The sequence below is a fragment of the Rhinopithecus roxellana genome, chromosome 14 (genome assembly GCF_007565055.1).
Source record: "Rhinopithecus roxellana isolate Shanxi Qingling chromosome 14, ASM756505v1, whole genome shotgun sequence".
Lineage (NCBI taxonomy): Eukaryota > Metazoa > Chordata > Mammalia > Primates > Cercopithecidae > Rhinopithecus > Rhinopithecus roxellana.
The window spans coordinates 7,897,998-7,925,363 of record NC_044562.1 but is presented as its reverse complement, the minus strand read 5'-3'; the positions used below and the strand labels follow the sequence as shown (position 1 = coordinate 7,925,363).

The following is a 27,366-nucleotide window of genomic DNA, read 5'->3' as shown; positions in this document are numbered from 1 at the left end:
AGCCTGTATACTGCTGGTTGTGTCTCAGCAGTTCTTACAGATCTGGGCTCACAACAGGAGTTTAGCAAAAGTTCTACCCTGCTTTCCTGGACCCAAGAAAATCCTGCGTGCACACACGGCCGCCGCCTTTGGCGTCTCCCGCAGATTAGACCAGTTAGGAGGTCTCAGTAGGCTTTAAGCAGGACAAGTTTTACACTTGGCCAAATAAGGGTCAGGCTAAGCAAGGCGCCTCCGCGCGCCTAGCCAGAGCGGTGCGGGCTGCGGAGCCTGCCCAGTCGGGAGCGCAGTGCCAGGCGGCGGTGGCTTCCCAAGCGCGGCGGCGGCTCGAGCGCTGCGGCAGATCCGGGCCCGCCCGGAAGTGCCCGGCGCTGGAGGAGGGAGCAAGAGCCCGCAAGAGCCCCCGAGCCGCCGCCGCCGCGCGCACGCGCCCTCGCGGGCTGGGGCTGGGGCAGGAGTCGTAACTCAGAAGCCGGAGCCCAGACGGGCCCGCGGCGGGGGGGGTGGGGGCTGCGCGGGGGCGGGAGCGGCGGAGGTGGCCGCCCCTGGCGGCGGGTTTGTTTATCCCGGGGAAGAAGTTTAGGAGCGGGAGATAGGGAAGGAGGGCGGGTCGGCGAGGAGGGATGCAGTTCGGCGGAGGCGGCCGCCACAGGGACTTGCCGCCATCACCCCTGCCGCTGCCACCGCAGCCTCGGGCTCCCGGGGCCGACGCCGTCGCTGCCTCTGCAGGAGAAGAGTCTCCGCCGGGACTGACCGCTGCCGCCCAGCACGTCCAGGTAGGCGCCCCTCCCCCTCCCCCTGGTCCCGCGGCAGCCCTGGGCGCTTGCTCCCCTCCCCCGGCTAGCCGAAGACCGGCGGCCTCCGGCTCGCGCCTCACTGCGCCCTCTTCCCTCTGGCTCCGGGACCCCCGCTCGGGCGGCGAGCTGCGGCCTGCTCTGGGGTCTACCTCCCAAGCCGCCGGACCGCCCTTCTCTCGCGTTGCGGCGCCGCTTTCCCCGGGGATGCCCCCAATCCCTCCTTGATTTCCTAGCCTCCGCCTTCCAGGATCCCTTTTCGTTTTACACCCGGGCCTCGCCCCTTCTTTTCCTCTGGTCTCCCTCCTCCTCTATACCTGTATAACTCCACGCCTGCCCCTTTTTACCTGAGTGCTGCCCAAAGCCAGAAACTGCCTCCTCTCCCACCGCGCAGCGTCCACTTTCATACCTCCTCATCCCAAATACAGACACTTGAAACTCTCATCCCTGGTAGCCCATTTTAGGCAGAGTTCTTAGCTCCGCAGACCGCTCAGTACCTCCACTCCTATGGTCATGCCTTTAACCTCGCCACCTGCTTTCTAATACATTTTTGCTCACTTATACCAGAGTACATCAAGCTAACCGAGCAGTTCGGGGTCCAAGTCTTGAGAGAGCCCACTTTTATTCCTGCTGCTCTCCTTTTTCCTAATTCTTTTTGAGTCGATGTATTTCTATACTGATTCAACATAAAAGAAAAGGGATGGTAGCATTTTCTCTCTCAAAACAGTCACAGAATCCAGTAGAAATAAGATTCACCGTCTGCTTATCCTAACTTTCGTTTCTCTTTCCTGACTGAACTCTGTCATTCAGTGATTCTTTGCAGGCTTCTGATGCTTTGTCTATATTTGAATAAACTTGGGCCTAGTTTGACCCATTGTAGTACTCACTTTCCTACTTGCAATTGAATTCACTGTTTCTTGGACTGGAAACTGACGAGGTAAAAGGTTCATACCTGGAAAATTACTTCTCTCATGCCACAATGGGATTGGTGAAATATGTCAAATTACCATTTCATCATTCTTGTGAGAAATGTTGCCTAGTGGTTAAGAACTCTTCTCTAGAGCTCAAACTAGTGTAGTTGCCAGGGTGTAAATCCTTGCTCTGCCATCTACCAGCTTTGGCTTTGGAGAAGTTATTTAATATTTCTTGGCCTCAGTATTCTTACAGCTGTAAAATGGGGTTATGATATTACCTCATAGAATGGTGCTAGTAATTGCACAAGTAAATACAAGTAAAGTACTTAAAACAGTACCTGGCACAGGGCAAATATCTGATAAATGTTATCTTTATCATCACTTCTTGGTTTTACTTGATCCGACTTGTGGGTAGGTTAATTCCAAGACAGGAAGGTGGGAATGGAAAGCTACCGTCTTATTTTTTGACATTTAACATCCTTTTTTTTTGACATAGATCGCATTTATAATTTGTTATTGTATAAATTAATTCCTTCTGATTTGAAAACTATAGGATTGTAGCCCACCAGTTGCGAGTCAACTGACTGCCAAGCTACAGATAGGTCATTCTTTATTTCAGATGTCTATTTGGAACTTCTACAATTTTACCTTTGTTTTGAGAATAAACAAAGTGAAAGTACTGTATATAATAGATTCATCTACTGGAAACTGAGATTTTACAGATAAAAATGTTAGTGCTGTAAGTTAAATACTCAAAACTGGTGGTATTCTTCGTACTCATCTGACCTTTATCTTCAATCACTACTCGAGATAGAGCTTTGGCTTGGCTTCATTCAGAAGACTGGTGGCCGTTTTCTCTTCATGTGTTACGTTCATTCATATTCACATGTCTTCTTGTCTTGGTGTTTACAGAATTTTACTCACTTAAAAAAATGCTGACAGTTTTTGCCGCATTTGCTTACCTCTTGTGCGCTATTGCTTGCTTATTACATTTTTAAAGGACTCACATTAAAGGATCTGAATAGGTATTACTTACTTTAGTGTTGTTTTAAATAGTAAAAGTTTGAAATCACTATTTGCTGTCCTAATTACATGTAAAAATATGTACATATGTAACTATCAAAATAAAAATGTTTTTTCATTTATAGTTTAAAATCATTCTTGTGCCACCATGGAGAATATTCCATACTTGGGGTGACACTGTTTTTGGTAATCCTGTTCCCTGACCTAGAATAACCTTTGCTCTTTCTCCTGCATATCCAGGTTCTACCTGTATTCCACCTCTCACTGCTTCCACCTAGTTCCTTCCAACATTTCGTTTCTTGGCTTTCCTAATATCTGTATCTGCATTTTTGGCCATGAATTTTTATAAGCAGTGTAGATTGAAGAAAACTCCCCTACAATCAGACTTTTAAAGCTTATAGAACTTTGAAAGGCTGGGATAAAATTGACATTTAGCATCTACTCTATGCCTAGCACTATTTCTTTGGTTTTGTAAATATTCTTTCCAAAAATATTTAATGAGCATCTACCATGTGCCAGGCATTGGGGATACATGAGAGTGGCCCTTCTGCACCATGTTTCTGGGTGAAAATCAAACCCTAATGCTCTGAGGCATCTAAGCTATGTAATGAATTATCTCATCTCCTGTGCACCTAGCTATGTACTAGGATGGTACTAGCTATGTACCATTCTTGAGAGAACTGAGGAAGTAGTTACTCCAGTCAGTTTTTGTAGGGCTTAATTTCTGCAAAGCCCTAGTTGAGAAAAGCTCCTGTACAGAGAAGAGTAATATGCAGTCTCTGCTTTTTTTGTAATTTATATTCTAATGTGGCACTGACAGACAGTTTATATATATTAACTTTTTTAAACCCCATAATAATTATTTAAGAAGACTTTTTTATTCCTATTTTACAAATAAGGAACTTGAGAAACAGATGACTTAACTTCTGTAAAATCAGACAGTTGAGAAAGTGTTGCAGCCAGGCAACATAGTTCTCATCGATTACTCTTTTGACTCTCATACCTTTCACTTCCTTGTTGATTTACTTTAGAGAAGACTCACTTCCTTGTTGATCAGAGAAAATTCTTCACCTTTCTGAATATCTTATTTATTTATTTTTATAAATGTAAGCTTCACAGCAGAGTTTCCTTCTCTTTTCATGTTGTTTAGTAAAGAAAGTAAAGGAGATGTAACTCTTGTTAAGCACCTCGTCAAAAGTCTTATGTCAAGCCTTATGTATAACTAGATATTGAAGGCATTTACATTTAGTAGTCATGCTCACTGTTTTGTTTGCTTACTTGGATTTGTTCACTTAACGAAAGTTTATTAACAACTCATCTGTGCCAGGCACTGTGCTAGTCTCTGGTGACATGTGGTAATGGAAAGATATTACTTGTATTCATGGAGGCAGAAGTCTGTTTGGGGAATAAAATAAAGAAAAACAATTACAGGCCAGGTGCAGTGGCTCCTACCTATAATCCCAGCACTTTGGGAGGTTGAGGTGGGCTTATCACTTAAGGTCAGGAGTTCGAGACCAGCCTGGCGAACATGGTGAAACCCCTTCTCTTCTTAAAAAACAAACAAACAAACAAAAAAAAATAGTTGGGTGTGGTGGCACATGCCTGTAGTCCCAGCTACTTGGGAGGGTGAGGCAGGAGAATCTCTTGAACCCTGGAGACAGAGCTTGCAGTGAGCTGCACTCCAGCCTGAGCAACAGAGTGAGACTCTGTCTCAAAAAAGAAAAAAAAAAAAAAAAAAGAAAGAAAAAATTATAAAAAGTAATTAGTTACCATTACTGCTACAAAGGAAAATCATTGTAAAGAATGAAGGCCCACCAATCCATCAGGGAATGCTTCTCTGAAGAAATGACTTTTAGACAGAAACCTAAAGGATGGACTTTAGTGACCCAAGTGATGTTGGCAGTTTCAACTTTCTAGAACTGACAGGCCCAGTAAGAACTGAACCTTAGCACATGAAGTTGGTTGATGGGGAATAGACTGGAGCATATCACAATGGCCAAAATCCATGCTAAGCATTTTGTACTTAATCCTAAGAGCAATAGGAAGCCACCAGAGAAAACAGCTGAATAAGTTACCCAAATTTTTGCTTTAAAAAAATCACTTGGCTGCTCTGTAGAGAATAGGTTGGAAGGAGGCAAGTGTAAATACAGGGAGACTAGTTAAGTCATTGCCTCTCAAACTTGTCTGTGTTGAAGGACCAATTTTGTTTTAATTTTCAGTTCATACTGGTATTTAGTAACATACAATAAGATGTTTGTTGTGGCAGTGTCAAATTGCTGTGAAAGTTCCTAAATCCTTTCTCAAGGTTTCTGTATTTATTTCATTTCAAACCAATAACAAAAGTTTGTGGATCAGTGTCAGTGCACAGATCACAATTTGAATAGTATTGAGATTAACTGTTATAATAATGTAGTCAAGAGTTGGTGGAACCTTGGTTCGGGATGGCAGTGATAGAGATAAACTAGCCTGATTTGACAAATATTTGGGAGGAAAAATTATATAGATGTAATAGATACAGAGGTGGATGAGATTTGGGGATCCTGGGGAGAGGAAAAGGCTGACTTCCAAGGCCAGTAGTTCTTGTGCTTAAGGTGGGAGTACTGGGGGAGGAGCAGTTTTTTATTTTGTAGTTTCGGGGAAGGGGGAGGTATTGGTCATTTTTCAATTTGATGCTTGTTTAACTTGAGACTAAGACACAGAAGTAGAGACGTCTAGTAGCAATTGGATGTATAGGTCTGGAGCTCAGCAAAGAGGTTTGGACTGGGAATAAATTGGGAATAGTCAGCGTACAGTTTATAATTGATGTCTTGGAGTGAGGGATGAGATTGTTTAAGGAGAAAGTATAGAGAAGATAAGGGGGCTTATGAGTAAGCCCTGTGAATCTTTTGCATTTGAACTTTAGTAGAAAGAAATGGAACTAAAGAGGCTGAGAAGGAAGAAGCTAGAGATTGGAGGAAAATTTTGTTGGTATCACTGAAGACAAGGCAATAGACTGAAATAGAAGGGAGTGGCCAGTTGAATATTTTGAGTGCAACTGGGAAATCAATCAGGTGGCAAACTAAGGAACACATGCTGAATTCAGCAACAGGAAGAAAATTTTATATTTCTGGTAGTCAATCCACCCATAAACTGTTTGACAATGAATTTTGTATTAATCTGCTAAAGCTACAATCCTAAATTAAAATATTAAATCTCTAACATGAGCCATATCTGTCTTTCTGAGTTCAGACATGTTTTTGTTTATCATTTGGCTGTTCTATAAATATCTAAAACTTTTCACAGCTTATTCATTCATAGTACGTATTTTTTAAATAGTCACTATTTATCAGACACTGAATACTAGACTTCTAGGTATGGGATTAGAATTCAGAGATTAGGGACCATGGATGATTAAACAAATATTTGTTTTTCTTGTGTAGTGAGTGCTGTCATGGCAGTTTATTCAGGTTGCCTTGGAAGCACAGAGCAGGGGCATCAAGGGAGGCTTTCTAAGGAAAGTGACCCTTGAGCAGAGTGTTTCTGAAAGCCAAATTACATAGGTGGAGAGGGCTAGTTAAACATAGGTGGCAGAGGAGTTTAAAGAAATGATACTTTAAGTAATTTGAAAGTCTGCAAAGGCAGAAATTGGGGCTAGAGTACATGGGTAGTAGGTTGGAAAGGTTGGCCATACCATTTAAAAGTTTCTTACTTGAACTTGTATCTTTTTTGGATTTGTTTTTTTGATTAATATCCTTACCACCCATACAGTCAATAATTGTGGAGGTATCTTTTTACTATCTTTAAGAATGAAATATTTCTTTGTTTGAGTATTTATTGCTCAAGATAGTGTTTTATTTTTGCTAGTTAGCTTTACATTGTATGTATTAAACCCATACTTACAGATTCATTCAATAACTGATAGCATACTTAAATATTTTAGTTACATTCCAGTGACTTAGTATGGAAGAAATTTTATACATGTAACTTTTTCTCTCAATTTTAGGGAGTTAAGGAAAGCCTTGCTAAGGATTGGTGAAGATATACTATTAAACCTTGGGCATATGGTCAGTGATGGTGTTTTTGGGCTCAGTAGAATGACAGCCGTCCCCTGATAGCTTAAATGTTATTTTAGGTGGTTGTATTACATCAAAGAGTCTACAAATCCCTGGACTTCTCTCTTGAACCATGGGTAGAATACAGTTTATAGACACGGGTAAACTTTTTGAAGAATACTGTAGTTGGTAAAAGCTTAATTGACAAGGGCAGTGTCTCATAGGAAATAATGGGATAGAAAGGAAAATTATGTTAAAATTAATTTTATTCTTTATTTTATTTTATTTTATTTTTTTGAGATGGAGTCTTGCCCCTGTCGCCCAGGCTGGAGTGCAGTGACATGATCTCAGCTCACTGCAACCTCAGTCTCCCGGGTTCAAACAATTATCCTGCCTCAACCTCTCCAGTAGCTGGAACTACAGGCATAGCCACCATGCCTGGCTAACTTTTGTATTTTTAGTGGAGACGGGGTTTCACCATGTTGGCCAGGCTGGTCTCAAACTCCTGACCTCAAGTAGTCTGCCCGCCTCAGCCTCCCAAAGTGCTGGGATTATAGGCGTGAGCCACTAGGCCTGGCCAAAGTGAATTTTAAAAACACAGTAAATGAAAAGTTCTAGAAGACATGTACTTTGTTTTATTTTTGGCAGAGACAGAGATCTCGCTGTATTTCCCAGGCTTGTCTCAAACTCCTGGCCTCAAGCGATCCTCCCACCTGGGCTTCCCAAAGTGCTGGATTACAGGTGTGAGCTACCCAATGCAGCCATAGAAGGAACATACTTTAAAAGGGGGTCAACTTTTTCAAAACCTGTTTCTGAAATACCTTCTTGAGTTATTGTGGAACCATCATTGTGTTATTCTGATCTGCTAGGGTGGTCTTCCTGAAATTTTATGTTAAGAAAATTATAACTTTAAGCATTTCTTTTTCCTAGTTCATACTGGCTTTACAATCTTTTGTTCTTGCCTTCTTCTTGGTTTTAAGTTTTGTATGTCTTATATAACAACTCTATGCTTTTCATGTATTTATTATGGCTCTTATAGGTACCCTTTTAGAGGCCTTTTATCTTTATGTTGAACATAACTATAGCTCCTGTTTGGTATTCTTTATACCTGCTTATATGTTCTAAAAGAGGTCAGAATAATTATTAGCATTATATTCTGAATTGTGTAATACATGAGACTAAACTTTACGTAGGTAAAAGCTAGCAGATTAAAATGATTTTTTTATTCTCAAGTATAAAATTTTTGCACCTCAAATCATCATTGAGACAGGTTAGATATACCTGAAGTGAAAATATGATGAAGATACTCATCTCTGCAATATGAATATATTTAGAAAATACTCCCCTTCCCCCAGTACACACACTTCTTTAGAGTTGGTGTGTTTGCTTTCATCCTATATTAGATAAATAAATATAAATATTTAGAGTTAACAATTAAAAACAAAGAGGTATTTTTATTTTCTGCAGAACTGTAAGGTTAATAGTATACCTAAAAAGTAGTATCATGCTTTTGAAGTATTATTTTATAGGTGTGAGCTGAGAATAAATTAAACAAAAATAACAAATAAAATATAATGTTACATTTATTGACAAAGAAAATACCATTGTTTCCTGTTTGGGTATGTTTTCCAAAGCAAATTTAACAATTTTTTTCTTGTGTAAAAAACATTTGTATCTCCTCTCCTCGAACTCCCCAGTTAAGTAATTTTTTTAAAAAAAATATATTTTATGGCTCAAGCCTGTAATCCCAGCACTTTGGGAGGCTGAGACGGGCGGATCATAAGGTCAGGAGATCGAGACCATCCTGGCTAACACGGTGAAACCCCGTCTCTACTAAAAAATACAAAAGGTAGCTGGGCGAGGTGGCGGGCGCCTATAGTCCCCGCTACTCGGGAGGCGGAGGCAGGAGAATGGCATAAACCCGGGAGGCGGAGCTTGCAGTGAGCTGAGATCCGGCCACTGCACTCCAGCCCGGACGACAGAGCGAGACTCCCTCTCAAAAAAAAAAAAAAAAAAAAAAAAAAAAAAAAAAAAAAGTATATTTTATGTTTTTGAAGCTGTTTTAGGTTCACTGAAGAAGTTGAAGGGGATAACAAATAAAATATAATGTTATATTTATTGACAAAGAAAATACTATTATTTCCTGTTTGGGTATGTTTTCTGAAGCAAATTTAACAATTTTTTTCGGCCGAGACAGGCGGATCACGAGGTCAGGAGATCGAGACCATGCTGGCTAACACGGTGAAACCCCGTCTCTACTAAAAAAAATACAAAAAAACTAGCCGGGCGAGGTGGTGGGCGCCTGTAGTCCCAGCTACTCCGGAGGCTGAGGCAGGAGAATAGCGTAAACCCGGGAGGCGGAGCTTGCAGTGAGCTGAGATCCGGCCACTGCACTCCAGCCTGGGTGACAGAGCGAGACTCCGTCTCAAAAAAAAAAAAAAATTTTTTTCTTGTGTAAAATACATTTTTATCTCCCCTCCTCAAACCCCCCAGTTAAATGATTTTTTTAAAAAATAGATTTTATGTTTTTGAAGCTGTTTTAGGTTCACTGAAGAAGTTGAGCAGAATCTACAAAGATTTTCCATGTATCCCCTGCACCCGTACAGACATAGCCTCCTCCATTATCACCATTCCCCACCAGAGTGACCCATTTTTTAAACTGATGAATCTACATTGACCCATCATTATCATCCAGAGTACATGGTTACATTAGATTCACGGTTGGTATTGTATAGTATATTCTATGGATTTGGACAATTTTTATGACATCAGTCTACCGTTATGATGTCTTTTGCAGGGTACTTTCACAGCCTAAAACTCCTCTGACCTAGGCCTATTCATTCTTCCTTCCTGCATCCCCTGACAGCCATTGATCTTTTTACTATTTTGCCATTTCCAGAGAGTGTAGCCTTTTCAGATCAGTTTCTTTCACTTAGTATTATGCATTTTAAGTTTCCTCTGTGTCTTTTCATGGCTCAATAGCTCATTTCTTTTTAATGCTGAATAATATTTCATTATCTGGATGTACCACAGTTTATCCATTGACCTACTAAAGGACATCTTTATTATTTACAAGTTTTGCAGATTATGAATAAAGCTGCTATGAACAACCTTGTGCAGGTTTTTGTGTAGACATAAGTTTTCAGCTCTTGGTAAATACCAAGGACCATGATTGATGAGTAGCATGTTCAGTTTTTTATTAAAAAAAAGTTTCATTAAACTTTAAGTAGTTTAATGAAACCAGTATTTTTTCTTATGAGAGTGTACCAGGTGTATTCGCACATGAGCCTGAGAAACTGACAGCTTTCTACAGTGGTAAATATAACCTTTACATCAAATTTCCTCATGGATTGTTTTATTAAAAGAGAAGAAGTACCCTTTGTAAAGCCCTTGTGCCAGACAGACACTGTGTCGAGTACTTAAGACATTTTATCTCATCTGCTTCTTATCAGTAACCCATGAGATATAGATAATATCATAATTTTTTGAATCACAGTTGCTATCAATTACCAGATGGATTATTATTTTATGTACCCCAGAGGGAGAGCGCTGCAGATTTTAATTGTAAGATGCTATCAATTTCAGAAATGTTAAAGTGTGACAAAATAGCTGTCTTAGAATTAGTGAAAGGTGGAATTAGTGCTACCTTGTTTTGTGGTTATCACTTAGGGTTCTCCAGACAACTCACCTCCCAAAATGATGTGAAGTCAAGACAAATGTAGGTCTGCTTTACTCCAGAGCTCTCCAGGCATCAGAGCATAGAGACTAGGAGCATACAGCCAGTCTGCCATTTAATAGCTGTATGACTTCAGGGAAGTTACTTAAAGTCTTAGTTTTCTTTTCCATAAAATGGAAATAGAAATGACAATGGTAAAACCATATAGTTGTGAGAACTGAATGAGTTGTATATACATTTATAATATGCTTTCCATGAGGTTAAATGCTCTGCACATAGATTGGTTAATTAAAACAGTATTGTTGTTTCTGATCTAAGTAGATGCTTTAAGCTTAAAAGGGAGAGGAAAAGAGCCTTATCAAATGGTTCATTGATATTTTGTGCACATAATAAATATTAAAGTAATTTATTGATTTGTCCTTTAAAATTAATGTAAGATTGCAGTCTTGACAATTTTGACATCTAAATTATATTTTTATTTTCATAAAAATAATACTGTATAAATGTTTAGCTGAAATCTGCTTTCCTTTCATCTCTGTTATGACATATTTAGTCAGAATATTGATGTGCTATGATGGATATCTTGAAAATAACCTGTGATACAGTTGAGATTCCTGTCAACCTCACAAGAAACTGATTCAGAAATTTTTTAAAAGAGTTTCAGTATTATTGATGCATGTTTTAATTTCAGTTAAAATATACTGCCTTTTCATTGCACGATGTATAGAGTAAAGATAATACCGAGACAGTTTTTGTAATAGCTTTATATGCGGATGATTTTGTTGGTTCACTTTGAGATTTAAAATCTTATCATCTTTCTGAACCACAGTTCTATATAAATAAAATAAAATCTTTTCATATACCCTGGTAACAAAAATGGATTAAGACCTTCCTTTGAACTTGTTGCTTTTTCCCTTATTCCCACTTTTGCTTTGTTTTCATTGTTTTGTTTTGGTTTTTTTTGGACTCAAATTATTCATTTACTTCACAAATAGTTATTGACCGACTGTTAAATGCCAAGTCCTATGTTTACAGTGATGAATTGGAAATAGCCCTTGACCTGAAAGAACTCACTATTTATTAAATGTCTAGTCATTGAGTATTTAGGCATGGTGCCGAGGACTTTATATATACATTTTTTGATTTAATCCTCGTAACTACACTGCTAAGATAGGTCAGTGCTTCTCAAATGTTTCTATTAATAGATGGCAGAGAAGAGGGAACTCTTGGGGAATCAAAGGGAGGTGACAATCTGAGTGTGATAATGGTGGTGGTGAAGGGGGAGAGCTTTGATGTTAAAATTCTTTTCAATTTAGTGTTTTCTCTTACAAATGATTTGAGGCCTTGGTGGCTGTCACCTGTAATCCCAACACTTTGGGAGGCCAAGGCAGGAGGATTACCCAAGGCCAGGAGTTCTAGACTAGCCTGGACAACATAACAAGACATTGTCTCTATAAAAAATTAAAAAGTGGCCGGGCGCGGTGGCTCAAGGCTGTAATCCCAGCACTTTGGGAGGCCGAGACGGGCGGATAACGAGGTCAGGAGATCGAGACCATCCTGGCTAACCCGGTGAAACCCCGTCTCTACTAAAAAATACAAAAAAAAATCTAGCCGGGCGAGGTGGCCGGCGCCTGTAGTCCCAGCTACTCGGGAAGCTGAGGCAGGAGAATGGCATAAACCCAGGAGGCGGAGCTTGCAGTGAGCTGAGATCTGGCCACTGCACTCCAGCCTGGGCGACAGAGCGAGACTCCGTCTCAAAAAAAAAAAAAAAAAAAATTAAAAAGTTAGACTGGACATGGTGACTCACGCCTGTAATCCCAGCACTTTGGGAGGCCAAGGCGATTGTATCACCTGAGGTAAGGAATTTGAGATTAGCCTGGCCAACATGGCGAAACCCCATCTCTACTAAAAATACAAAAATCAGCCAGGTGTGGTGGCACATGCCTGTAATCCCAGCTACTCAGGAGGCTGAGGCAGGAGTGCTTGAACCTGGAAAGCAGAGGTTGCTGTGAGTTGAGATTGCACCACTGCACTCCAGCGTTGGTGACAGAGTGAGACTCCATCTTAAAAATTAAAATTAAAATTAAATTAAAAAATTAGCCACATGTTGGTGTTGCGGTGCACGCCTGTAGTCCCAGCTACTCAGGAGGCTGAGGCAGGAAGATCACTTGAGCTCAGGCATTTGAGGAGGCAGTGAGCTATGGTCTTGTCACTGTACTACTCCAGCCTAGGAAATAGAGCTAGACCCTAACTCAAAAAAAAAAAAAAAAAAAAATTGGCTTTTGCATTCTGTTAACATACCTTTGTTTTGATATAAACAAATCTTTAATGTAAAAAAATTTGAACTAGCGTGAGGGAAGATTCAAAAAAGTATCCTGTTCCCATTTTAGGGTAGAGGGAGAATGATACTGGGAGCAGGATTTTATTACACACTTCAGGGCATCAAGGGTGCTTATTTATTTGTTTTTTGGTTTTTTTTTTTTTTGCTTTTTTAAGTAAACTTTTGAAGTATAACATGCAAAGACATGCACATATCATCATACATCATGTATGGTCTTTTATCCTCGCCTCTTACTCTAAACGTACATATATGGTTATGTGATCTGTGAACCCGAATATCTGAGACAGGTCTCAGTTAATTTAGGAAGTTTATTTTGCCAAGGTCGAGGACCTGCGCTGGGGTAACGGCCTCAGGAGGTCCTAATGACATGTACCCAAGGTGGGCAGAGCATGGTTTGTGTTTGGACAAACGGAGGCAAGATGGCGCACTTCCGGTTCTTCATCACCAACTTTTCCCCGGGGCGAAAATGCAGCCGCCACCCGGGACGGTGGAGACCAACTGGGCATGCGCCAGGTGACGTCAATCCGAAGAGACCAAGATTTACCGGGTCGCACCTGCGGAACGCCCCCCCGACAGGCCCATGCCCCGCCTATTGCCCTCCCACTCCTAGAAAAGCCGCTCCCGGCAGACGCCCGGGGCGGACTTCCCAGCCCCCCACTCTTGTCGGGACTGCAGGAACTCCCTCCGAGAGCTCACCGGGGGACTCTCTTGGCCTCCTTTGCCGGAGGCCGACAGACCTCTCCCTACCCACCTCCTTCTCTGAAGCTAGGTGACCAAAAATAAATTTGCAGTTTTGCTCCTGCCCTTGCCTACTTTCTGGTTCTTTGTGCCCGCTCTGGTGGTCTTAGAAAAACAAATCAGTTTGGTTTTATACATTTTAGGGAGACATGAGACATCAGCCAGCATATGTAAAATGAATATTGGTTTGGTCCAGAAAGGTGGGACAACTCAAAGCTGGGATAGGGCTTCCAGGTCATAGGTAAGTAAGAGACAAATAGTTGCATTCCTTTGAATTTCTGATTAGCCTCTCCAAAGGAGGCAATCAGATATACATTTATCTCAGTGAGCAGAGGGGTGACTTTGAATAGAATGGGAAGCAAGTTTGCCCTGAGCAGTTCCCAGCTTGACTTTTCCCTGGGGAATGTACCTTGTGATATAATCATTGGGTCATATGTGTGCTTTGTTCAGTTTTAGTATAACCCAGTGATTTCCAAAGTTGTACCAATGTATATAACCTCATCAGCAGCAGATGAGAGTTCTAGTCGTCCCATATTCTCTGGAACATTGATTTGATATTCTCTCTCATATATTTAGCCATTCTGGTGGGTGTAACATGGTATTAAGTTGTGGGTAGACTATTTTCTCAAAGTAAACATGATTCCTTTCCCTACTCCTACCCTTGGTCCCCTCCTTTGTGCACACCAGGGGAAAGTGGAACAGAGACCTGTATATTTTCATAAAACCCATCAGATGATTCTGGTCGCCTTGCCAGTTGGTAAGAGGCAGAATATACAACAAATTTAAGTATAATTTAGGGAAAATGAGATGGTCATGAAAATTATAGCGCCACAGTGTAGTTTATTGATTTTCTGACAAATAGTGCACTTCTGACTTGCTAAACATGGTTGAGTTTTAAGATTTTGCAGGCTGGCGAAAAGTTTTATAGGCTTTTTTATTTTACTGAGTGAGTTTGCAACATTGGCCCAAAGCTCTGATTACACAATGCTGAAATGCGCTTGTTCTTACTTGACCATCTACCCAGATTGCAGGTTGTGTTCATTCATTATTCTGTGGGGTTTTGCTACAGTTTAAAGAAGGGAACACTATATGAGCAGATGTTTCTCAATTTTCAGAACTTGAAAAAAGTTGACCAAATAACCATTTCCTCACAGCATCCTGTGTGTTGTTTTATATTTAATTTCTTGTTATTTGTGTTTTTCTTTTAAGTTTCACAGAAGTGTTGCTAAGCTGTATTTTTTGTCATTTTGTAATGAAAGCCTAAGAGTGCAAAAAATATTTTTCCCTTGTATCCTTTTCAGTGTTAGGATTGTAGTTAATCTTTTCTCATTCCTTAATCATTGTAGATTATGTTAGAATCGTATGTAGGGAAGTGTCATTCCTGTACCTTTTGGGGATAATATTTGTTGATTTCTTTTAAGATATGCACATAAACTCTTAACTCCAGATAAGCCCATAGTTTTCCCTTTCTACATTTTCTATGCCTAACTTTTTACAGTTATTATTTTTATAACTGGCTTCATTTCTTACTGCTGCAAACTACTGTTTTAAGGTAGAGCAACCGTTTGATAAATACTTTTTGCTCTACATATTCAAGTATTTACTGATTATTGCTAGTCACAGAACTCTTGGAATTATTAGCTCATCATCAGAAGAGCTAAGATGTCATTCATTATTTGTAAGATTTTTATTTTGAAATAAACCTGTTTGACAACAATTAGCTAAAAAACATAACAAAAAAAAAACAAGTACATGTTTAATGAAAGCATGCGCTTATGAAGCTGCTATTCTGCTTTTTAAAATTTTCTACAGCATTGTTCAGCTCAAATAAGCAGACAGTGGGTGGTTAGATTGTTAAGGGGTGGAGGGTTTACAGGACGGTTGCGGTAAAAGAACAAAGGAGTGAAATGTTAAGTATGCTTGCTAGAGGGTGTTTGAAGTGATGCATTGTGGATTTGAGGTTTGACAAGGAAGGAAGTGAAGCCATAATGGGAATAATGACTTTAAAAAAATGGGAAGGGGCTAAGGAAGTATTGGTAATAAGAGATATTGAGGGATTAAATTGGTGACAAAACAGGACTAAGGTCTGTTTTAAAAGATATACTGAGGTTTATTTTCAGAGTTGGTCAGGCTATTCTAGGTAATACTTTTTTTGGAAAAGATTGCTATAATATTATGTGGGTGAGCTCATTCAGGAATGTCAAGGAATTTGATGCTGGTAGGTTGAAAGTCCACAGGGTACACTCATCCAAGGTGATGATAGAAATAGTGAAGAAAACTATGGAGGGAGACAAGTGCTGAAGTCCTCAAAAAGGGAACCTAACTATTAACAGAAGAGGTAAGCCCATGGTAGCCAGGGAAAAGAGGGGAAGAGGGTATTGCATTTGACTCACACAGTTGCCAGTTTTGCAAGAAGGCTGGAAGAGTTGTCTAGAAACAACATCAGGGAGTTGAAAGAACTCTAATTGCTCCATACTTCTTTTGTCTAGATCCTTCACAGGTGTAAGAAAAGAGTATTATTTGAGCAGTTCTGGTTTATCTGCTTTAATTAGGTATTTACCTCTTTGACCTTATCTTCATAATCTTTGTTTCACCAATGCCTGACCTATTTAGGTACTTAATAAATGTTTGTTCTGTAAATGCTAGACAAATGTGAAATTGTGCCAGTGTCCTGGAATTCTAGAATAAAGAACATTGCTTAGACATTTAAAAAAGTGATTTGAAAACTAGTAAAAGAACTGTTACTTTAACACAATTATATTTTCAAAGTGTGGAATTAAGTACCATAACTATAATGAGACATGTTTGTGTTTACAGGCATAGTACAGGAAATAAATTACATAATTTTTTACATAAATAGGTGGATGACAGTTTTTTGATGGATTATAAAGGGTAGTTGGGATGTTTGGGGGAACATTCTTGATTTTTAGAGGTTGGCAGGAGGAGGCTATTATGAAATTAATGCATATTTTTTAGAACTTTCGACAATTATTACACCTCTGATCTCTAGCTGCTGCTTTCTTTGTTGTTTCCTTTCATTGGAGCATTAGACTTTTGAGGACTGAATTGTAGCAGATTAATTTTGGGGCAAGATGGGTAAAGAAATCTTCAGTAATTTGCCGGGCGCGGTGGCTCAAGCCTGTAATCCCAGCACTTTGGGAGGCCGAGACGGGCGGATCACGAGGTCAGGAGATCGAGACCATCCTGGCTAACACGGTGAAACCCCGTCTCTACTAAAAATACAAAAAACTAGCCGGGCGAGGTGGCGGGCGCCTGTAGTCCCAGCTACTCGGGAGGCTGAGGCAGGAGAATGGCCTAAACCCGGGAGGCGGAGCTTGCAGTGAGCTGAGATCCGGCCACTGCACTCCAGCCTGGGCGACAGAGCGAGACTCCGTCTCAAAAAAAAAAAAAAAAAAAGAAATCTTCAGTAATTTAAAGTAAAAAATTTCTGGCCGGGCACAGTGGCTCACGCCTGTAATCCCAGCACTTTGGGAGATTGAGGCGGGAGGATCACGAGGTCAGGAGGGCGAGACCATCCTGGCTAACATGGTGAAACCCGTCTCTACTAAAATTACAAAAGATTAGCTGGGTGTGGTGGCGAGCGCCTGTAGTCCTACCTGTAGTCCCAGCTACTCGGGAGGCTGAGGCAGGAGAATGGCGTGTACCCAGGAAGCGAGCTTGCAGTGAGCCAAGATCGCGCCACTGCACTCCAGCCTGGACAACAGAGGGAGACTCTGTCTCAAAAAAAAAAAATTCTGACCTAGGCCGGGGCGTGGTGGCTCATGCCTATAATCCCAGCATTTTGGGAGGCTGAGGCAGGCGGATCACCTGAGGTCAAGAATTCAAGACCAGCCTGGCCAGCACGTGGTGGTCTCTACTAAAAATGCAAAAATGAGCTGGGTGTGGTGGCACATGCCTGTAATCTCAGCTACTTGGGGAGCTGAGGCAGGACAATCACTTGAACCTGGGAAGCGGAGGTGGCAGTGAGCTGAGATCGAGCTATTGCACTCCAGCCAAGGCTACAAGAGCGAAATTCTGTCTAAAAAAAAAAAAATTCTGAATTGCTAAATGAAGAAGGAAGAGAAATAATGAAGGCAAAAAAGAAAAAAAAGAAAACTTTGGAAGTTGGGGAAGCTTTAATGAAATGTTTAGCCAAATTATTCTGAAACAGAAGAGGTTGGGGAAGAATGAGAGAAGGGAGAGGGAGAGAACATAGCTTTTCTTATAGATGAATGTTTTAGAACTAAGGTAAATTTGAAAAATGCCTAGGGTTAATATTAGTAGGTCCAGAAATGGCAACTAACTGTGCAGGAACTACCCTAAGTACTTTATAGACCTTATCTCCTGTAATACTCAATATGACCTTTCTGAGTAAAGAATTATTCCCTTTCTGAAAATGAGAAAACTAAGGGCCGGAAAAGTAACCTGTTCAAGGGTATAAAACCTAAGTTTTTGTTTAATTTACAAAGTTTTATATGCAGACTTTACAGATATATTTCAGTGAGTTTCGAAGGAGGTATTCACCAGTGTAACAACAGTCAAATCAAGATATAGATCATTTCCATTATTCCAGAAAGTTCCCTCAAAGGTTACACAATTCGTAAGAGACAAGTTAGACATCAGTCTGTCTTCTTCCAGCTGCACCTCCACATTGCTCATATTAAAAGACAGATGGGAGCTGCTGGAGATAATCAGTGTGAGAACAGCAGAGTTAATAGCTGGTATATACCTAATGGAGAGCCAAGCAATAAAAGTTTAAACAGCAAGACTAAAACCTCAAAAACTATATTTGGACAAATTTAACTCTGCTGTCCTTCATAGTTTCCAAGATTATTACTACTTTGTAAACAAGTTCTATCTTTGAGTTTTATATTGATACTCATGAATAATTTATTGAGTGCTTTCTGTCTACCAGACACTGTACTAGGTGTCTTCTGTACATTCCCATTCAATATACCAGTCATTTGAGAGAATTACCATTTATTATTCCCATATTATATACAAGAAAACTGAGACCCAGAGACCTTACACTGCTTTGGGATCGAACTCAAGTCTGATATCAGAAACTGAACTTTTAACTGTGATGGTGTTCTCTGGATCATTCTGTAATACTAAATTATTTTTGATGCTTTATTTTACAAGGCATTAAATTATGTACTGTTTTGTAAACATCTAATTCTTTACTAGTGGTTGACTTCTTATCCAGTCAGCATGTCTTTGCTTACTGTCTGTCACATTCTATACTAGGCAGTGGTTGCATAAAGATGTAAATACAGTGATCTTAAGGAGCTTAGCGTATTTGATGAATTGGAAAAGTCATAGTGTTTTCACTTAAAAATTCTGGATTCAATTTCTGATTTCTTGGGCTTAAAAAAAAAAAAACTCTGTGACCTTAAGTAGTGTTGCTTTTCTGTGTTTCAGTTTCCCTATATGTAGAACAGAAGTAAATACTTAACAGGTTTGTCTAGAGGATCAAATGAAATAATGTGTGTGAAGAATAAAGTTTAGGTGGGAGGATCACTTGAGCCCAGGAGTTCAGGACTGGCGTGGGCAACATAGTGTGAGCCCGTCTTAAAACAGACATAAAATTATGCAGGTATGGCATGTGCCTGTAGTCCCAGCTACTTGGGAGGCTAAGGCAAGAGGATTGCTTGCCTGGGAGGTCAAGGCTGAAGTGAGCCATGATCATGCCACTGCACTCCAGCCTGAGTGACAGAGTGAGACTCTGTCAGAAAAATAAAATAAAAAATAATTTTTTTAAAAAAAGTAAAGTTTGAATGTGTAAAGCAAACTCTTACAGATTATTGTACTATTAACTACAATACATTTGATTAATTCTGTGTGGGTAGCATTTTTTCTGAAAGTCCCAGGTAGCTAGGGAGTAATTTTTACCCAGAAAAATGGTGGAGGGCCAAAGGGTGGTTAGTGAAAGTTTTACGAAGAGGTGACATTTAAGATTAAAATGCAATGTTGGTGCTTAAAGAGATAAGGTTAAATTATCTGTCACTTATTAGTTGAAATAACCTACTCCTCTATGAACTGAATAAAAGAAGTGTGTTACTCCCCCCTCCGCCATCAATACCAAATTTATTGAGTGTTTTTAGCCTGAAGGGCTGTTGAATTTTGTCAAAAGCCTTTTCTGCATCTATTGAGATAATCATGTGGTTCTTGTCTTTGGTTCTGTTTATATGCTGGATGCACATGTACCCTAGAACTTAAAGTATAATAATAAAAAAATAAAAATTAAAAAAAAAGAAGTGTGTTACTATAGTTTATAAACTAGAGCTTGAATTAAATTGACTAAGAATTTTGTTATATTAAAAATGTATATTTTTGTATTCTGTAATGTTTTATAAAAGATTAATTATGCATAGGTAATTTCTGATTCCTTCTGTCTTTTAAGAACTTTAAGCCATTGCTGAAATTTGCAAAACTTTGTAGACCGGTGCTCAAGTAAATTTATTTTTAGAGACTATAGTGAACTTGGAGGTACTGCTTTGGCATTAAGAGTATCTGGATAATCCTGTTCCTTTTATCATGTTTGTGTTGCTTAAAAATACATACATACCTGCATACGTACGTGTACACAGACATACATTTGGTCACAACATTTGGTTTCAGCTATTTGTAATTTTTACCAAAAAAGGTATGGCCAAGTTTTGCTATTTTGTTTATTCACTTAAGCACATTGGAAGTTGTAGAAGATTTTATCTGGAGGACCTCTGAGAGCTAGTTCAAATTATGAGGTCAGAGACTGTCTTTGTGTTGTCTTTCCTTATTTCCACATGGCCTACATTAGTGTAGGTTCCCCCAAAATACTCAAATGGATCAATGAATAAGAAAGAGAGTGAACAAATGAATGAATGATTTTTTTAAAAAAAAGAAAAGGCTGTGCAGGTTTCCTTTGTGAGTAGTCACCTGACTGCTAGTCTGGCCCATTGTAGTTTACTACCCTGTTTATATATTACTATAATTTAAAATCTTATCTCTTATAACTGTAGTTATAAACTGTGGTGCTAACTGAATACAGTTGATTTTTAAAAATCCTAATACTGTATAACATAGGTCCACTGGGCTTTTTTCTTACATGCCTTGTTTATACAATATTATTAATAAATAATAGAAAAAATTGTACCTGTCACAACTAGCATGCCATATAAATGTAGTTGTTTGCAAATGATGATTTTAAAAAATGATTTCCAGAGATCCAGAATATCTTTAATACGTTATGCTATAGCAAAAGTAGTCAGGTTCTGCAGTGACCTATAGTTTGTATTTTAAAAGAAGGTAATTGCAGTGTGAGGAAATTATTTGGTGATGTTGAGTAAATTTTACACTACAGTTTATGAATCTGTATTAACTTATGGTAGAACTGGACAGAACTTAGTAATTCTTGCCTCCAATTCTGTCTATAGCCAGAAGCTCAGTGATGTGCCAAAGAGTACATAGCCTGAACCATGAAACGGGTAGAAATAGAATCCAGGTATCTCAGCACATGGACCCTAGAGCATTTTTTTTTTTTCTCCATTTTTACTATTGCCATGGAAAACGACATTATGCCTATATCTAGAAATGTTAGATGATTTCTTGCTTTTAATATTTTCTTTGAAAATACATTAAAGCAACAGAAATGAAGTGATTTTGTGGGGTTATATTGTGGTACACAGGGGTTCACTCTTAGTTTAATTTTCAGTTGTTTATTTTTTGTGGGAGAACCCTGGCAGTAAGTGACAAGGCAGCAGTAAACAGAGGCTCTAAATCTCCTCTTTTATAACAGCATGTGTTATTAGCCTTTAGGAATTATCAAGCAGAAAAAGAATTGTTCCAAAAATATCTGGAAGTCTTTTGCCTACCCTTGTAAACTTTTCATATATCTATAAAATGTGACTAAAACTATCTCCTTGCTTTCAGTGTTGGAGGATGTTGTGGATTTCAAAAGAGATTCCCTAACATTGCAATAAGACCTCCCAAAAAAGAAGTTGAAAGTAGTCCGGTTCCTCAGGATAGTACCCAAGTAAAATGGAAGACTTATTCAGAGATGGAGAACAAATGAGCAGCTGGGGAGATGGTGATGAGTTTTTTTGTGTGTGTTAGTAATATTGATAGCTTCCTGGTTCAGCTTTCAGACTAGAACCAAGGTTCTTAATGTGAGATCCCAGGACCACCTGAGATTTTGTTAGAAATGCAAATTTGGGAACCTGACCCAGACCCATTGAACCCTTAACACCCAGACTGAAGCCCAGCATTTTGTTTAACAAGCCCTCCAAGGTGATTCTACTGCACACTTAACTTTGAGACTTACTACCCTAGAAAAACATAAACCTTTAAGGTCTACCATTGTAATCACTTAGAGTGGGGGACTGTTGCTTTAGGACCACATGAAATTACCAATATTCTGCTTTTGACATACAAAAATGTCAGTGTCATGTAATTCAACCTGATACAATTGACTGAAAAAACACTATAGAATAGCTATTTCTCTTATGACTCAGGGACCCAGGTAAGTAGACTATAAGGTAAATGAAGGTATTTGTTCATCCCCGCCCTTTTTTTAAAAAAACTGGGGTCCTGTGTAAATATATTACCAATGCCAATTACTTCAGTGTACCCATCCTCTCCTTCCTTTCCCCCAGCTCTGTTGGCTTCCCCCTTAAATAGAAATATATATAAGAAGAAGGAATATTTTTTCATGTCCTTAGCCAATTTTTTTTCCTGAGGGTTCAGCTGTTGCCATTATTGCATCTTTAACCACCCACTCTTCTTGCCCCTGCAACATTCTTTTCAATAGCAATGGTGTCCAGCTCTGCCACTTAGTCTAATCAGTCTGCTGAAAGACACAGCTGTTTCTATTTCAGAGAGGAGCCTAAATTGACTAAAATTTAGTACAAATTTTAGTCAACTTTAAGTAAACTGGTTTTGAATAATTAAAACTACAAGATGGACTTCTGTTTTCATGTGTAGGTCAAAATTAGCTATTCCATTAATTATCTCAAAACATGTAACTAACCCCGTTTCTTTTTCATTTTATTTTTAAACCAACACTAAGTGTTGTGCTAGGCTTTGCCTTACAGAAATGAATAAAATAGAGATGATATACTTAGGTAATACCACAGCCATGCACATAAACTTTATAGTAAAAGACAGTAAATGAGGTAGGCTAGTGGGGGTGTATGTTAGTCCGTTTTCATGCTGCCAATAAAGACAGGGCAATTTACAAAAGAAAGGTTTAATTGGACTTACAGTTCCACATGGCTGGAGAAGCCTCACAATCGTGGCAGAAGGCACGTCTCACATGACAGCAAACAAGAGAGCTTGTGCAGAGAAGTTCCCGTTTTTAAAACCATCAGATCTCATGAGACTGTCACAAGAACATCACGTAAAACACCCACTCCCATGATTTAGTCATGTCCCACCAGGTCCCTCCCACAACACATGGGAATTATGGGAACTACAAGATGAGATTTGTGTGGGGACCCAGAGCCAAACCATACTATTCTCCCCCTGGCCCCTCCTAAATCTCATATCTTCTTCACATTTCAAAACCAATCATACCTTTCCAACTGGTTTTGAGTAGTTAACCCCCAAAGTCTCAACTCAGAAGTCCACAGTCCAAAGTCTCATCTGAGACAAGTCCCTTCCACCTATGAGCCTGTAAAATCAAAAGCAAGTTAGTTATCTCCTAGATACAGTGGGGGTACAAGCATTGGGTAAATATAGCTGTTCCAAATGGTAGAAATTGGCCAAAACAAAGGGGCTACAGGCCCCCATGGAAGTTCAGAATCCAGCAGGACAGTCAAATCTTAAAGCTTCAAAATGATTTCCTTTGACTTCATGTCTTGAATCCGGGCCATGCTGATGCAGCATCCTATGGTTTCAAGCAGTTCTGCCCCTGTAGTTTTGCAGGGTACAGCCTCCCTCCTGACTGCTTTCAAAGGCTGATGTTGAGTGTCTGCAGCTTTTCCAGGCACAAGGTACAAACTGTCAGTGGATCTACCATTCTGGGGTCTGGAGAGTGGTGGCCCTCTTCTCACAGCTTCACTAAGAGATGACCCAGTAGGGTTCTGTGGGGGGCAGGGGCGGGACTCTGACTCCACATTTTCCTTCCTCACCGCCCTAGTAGAGGTTCTCCATGAGAGCCCCACCCCTGCAGCACACTTTTGCCTGGGCATTTGGGTGTTTCTATACGTCTTCTGAAATCTAAGCAGAGGTTCCCAAACTTCAATTCTTGACTTCTGTGCACCTGCAGGCTCAACACCACATGGAAGCTGCCAAGGCTTGTGGCTTCCACCCTCTGAGGTCACAGCCTGAGCTGTACCTTGACCCCCTTTAGTCACAGCTGGAGTGGCTGGGACCCAGGGCACCAAGTCCCTAGACTGCATAGGGCAGAGGGACCCTGGGCCCAGCCCATTAAATCATTTTTTCCTTCTAAACCTCCAGGCCTGAGATGGGAGGGGCTGCTGCAAAGGTCTCTGATGTGCCCTGGAGACATTTTCCCCATTGTCTTGGAATTAACATTCGACTCCTCATTACTTATGCAATTTATGCAGCTGGCTTGAACTTCTCAGAAAATGGGATTTTCTTTCCTATCACATTGTCAGGCTGCAAATATTCCAAACATTTATGCTCTGTTTCCCTTATAAAACTGAATGCCTTTAACAGCACCCAGGTTACCTCTTGAATGGTTTGCTGCTTAGAAATTCTTCTGCCAGATACCCTAAGTCATCTCTCTCAACTTCAAAGTTCCACAGATCTCTAGGGCAGGGGCAGAATGCCACCAATATCTTTGCTAAAAAGTGACAAGACCCACCTTTGCTGTAGCTCCTAACATGTTCCTCATCTCCATCTGGGACCATCTCAGCCTGGATTTCATTGTCCATATCATTATTAGCATTTTGATCAAAGCTATTCAACATTCCAAACTTTCCCACATTTTCCTGTCTCCTTCTGAACCCTCCAGACTGTTCCAGTCTCTGCCTGTTACCCAGTTCCAAAGCTGGTTCCACATTTTTCACGTGTCTTTTCAGCAGCGCCCCACTCTACTGGTACCAGTTTACTGTATTAATCCCTTTTCACACTGCTGATAAAGACATACCTGAGACCGGGCAATTTGCAAAAGAAAGATTTACTTGGACTTACAGTTCCATATGGCTGGGGAAGCCTCACAATCATGGGAGAAGGCAAAACACATGTCTCGCATGGTGGCAGACAAGAGAAGAGAGCTTGTGCAGGGAAATTCCTGTTTTAAAAACCATCAGATCTCATGAGACTCATTCACTATCATGAGAACAGCGTGAGAAAGACCCGCCCCCATGACTCAGTCATCCCCCACCGGGTTCCTCCCACAGCACATAGGAACTATGGGAGCTGCAAGATCAGATTTGGGTGGGAACACAGAGCCAAACTGTATCAGGGTGGTAGAAATGTTTCACGTGAGCTGACTGGCAGTCAGTAACTGATTTCAGTTTTCCAGATGATTGACATACTGTGTTACATACTGCTTTTTTCCTACTTAATAGTGCTTTTATAAAAAGAGAAGTTTTGGCTGGGCATAGTGGCTCACACCTGTAATCCCATCACTTTGTGAGCCAGGATGATTGCTCAGGGCCAGAACTTTGAAACCAGCCTGGGTAACAGCAAGACCTGCATCAGTACTAAAAGTAGAAAAAATAAAACAAAAGAACAAAAAAACAATTAGCAAAGTATGGTGGCACATGGCTGTAGTCCCAGCTACTCAGGAGGCTGAGGCAGGAGGATCACTTGAGCCTGGGAAGTTAAGGCTGCAGTGAGCCTTGATTGTGCCACTGCCCTCCAGTCTGAGTTAGAATGAGAACCTGTCTCAAAAAAAAGTTGTAACTGTATCAGTTTTTGCATTACGTAAGAGAGTAGAGAGAATAGGATATCATCCATTCTCACCTTCACTCTCAGTTTTATTGTGCTTGCTTTTACTTATATAAGTGGTTTCTATAATGTTCTATATGTTCTTTATTAGCCTAGATAGTATTACCCATGTTTCTGAATCATAGTCTTATTCCTTTCCTTACTCCTTCAGTCTCAAAATTTTAATTAGTTGTTATTTTTGCATCATCAAGGTATTTGCATTTTGTTCTGACTATAACTTTTTTTACTTTTTAAATCAATTCTAATGATTTTTAAGTCTAGAAATAGATGATTATATGAATACTTACTATGGAACAAAGTGGAATATCTCTACAGTATGAAATGTAATCCTCTGTACATGAAAATTCCATCAATTGAAAATTTTCCAAGTGGAAAATTCTTGTGGATTCTCATCTGATTGTTGTTTCCTACTCTTCCTCTGAGGTTATTCAGCTCTGTTGTGTCTTCACTTCTGTGTTTTCTTCTTCATTTGGTTAGAGCTGTGGTATTTAAAATTAGACATTAATGTAAAAGGAGGCACAAAATAATTTATGGGAGTATCAGGATTTATTATAAATTAAATTATGTGTTAATTTTTATCTACAATTTTTAATTTTTATTTTGGTATGTTTTATAATACATATATTAATATAGTGATGTATATATTTTATAAAACTATACTGAGAGTATATTCAGATTTTTTTTTACTCATAAGGGTGTGCCATACAAAAAAATTTAGAGTTTAATTGGGTTCAGAATACATTTTAAATACAGGATGTCAGACTTTTCAAGTACATGTTATCTGAAAATGTCCTTTATTTGGTCCTCATTCTTGAATAAATTTGAGTATGGAATTTTTTTTTTTTTTTTTTCCGGAGATGGAGTCTCGCTCTGTGACCCAGCCTGGAGTGCAGTGGCACAATCTTGGCTCACTGCAACCTCCGCTTCCTGGGTTCAAACAGTTGTTCTATCTCAGCCTACCAAGTAGCTGAGACTACAGCACCTGCCACCACACCTGGCTAATGTTTGTGTTTTTAGTAGAGACAGGGTTTCGCCATGTTGACCAGGCTGATATCGAACACCTGACCTCAAGTGATCCACCTGTCTCGACTTCCCAAAGTGCAGGGATTACAGGCAGCAGCCATGGCACCCAACCTGAGTATGGAATTCTAAGTTCAGCTTTTTTTTTCTTAACAGCATTTACCCTTTGCCTTAATATAGTATTCAGATTTTAGTCTGACTTGTTCCTTTGTAGATAACATAGAAGTTTTAGGATTTTCTTTTTTTAATGGAATTTTGGAGTTTTATCCAGATGTGTCTAGGTATAGATCTTTTTTCAGTAATCATTCTTGGCAGTTGATGAGGCCTGTCTATGAACTTGTGTCTCCCTTCAGATTATGGAAATAATCTTGTGTTTTTCTCTTTACATATCTCTGTTGCTCCTAGTCGTACCTTCTTTAAAAGCACCTGTCAGATCAATACTGGACCTCCCCAGTGTGATCCGCAGTTCCCTGATTTCTCATATTTCCTATATTTGTGTTTTTAATCTGTTTCCTCAGAAGTCGCCTTTATCTTTTATTTTCTACTCATGCATCAGTTATGACCATATTATTATTTATCTTGCACGTTAAACTTATTTTGTCATTTATTTTTAATCAAGAAGTCTTTGTTTCTGACCACTTTTTCAAAGCAGCTTGTTCTTGTTTTATTCAATTGTACTTTATGAGAAATTTTTTAAAAGTATACCATTCAGTCCCCTGAATTGTCTCCATTTCTGTGAGAGTTCTTTGTTAATTTTTTTTCTTCCCATTTTGTACCTTCTCTTTTATCTATTAGTTTTCCCCAAATGTCTGTTATCCTTGGCTTTCCGTTCATATGTTAGGATGAGGGACTGTGTTGCTTAAAGACGGTATCTGGCTGTCATGGTCTTCAGTGCAGTTGTGTAGATCTGTTTCCCCAGCATCCTCTTTCTTGA

The 27,366-nt window shown here is 39.7% G+C and overlaps 1 protein-coding gene across 6 annotated transcripts in view; it reads left to right on the top strand.

The window, feature by feature from the left end:
* Positions 1-427: 427 nt before the first annotated feature.
* Positions 428-27,366, top strand: part of SPOPL (speckle type BTB/POZ protein like) — a 66,538-nt gene continuing 39,599 nt past the window's right edge. For 2 of the 6 annotated variants that reach the window (XM_030916612.1, XM_030916610.1), the window contains exon 1: positions 586-773. Coding sequence is in view for 1 of the 6 variants with exons in the window: in XM_030916611.1 (XP_030772471.1) it covers positions 621-773 (153 nt within the window). In the remaining 5 variants the exon portion in view is untranslated. Of the gene's footprint in view, positions 774-27,366 lie in introns of all 6 variants that reach the window. The other 4 variants (XM_010381594.2, XM_030916608.1, XM_030916611.1 and 1 more) reach the window with 4 other exon arrangements.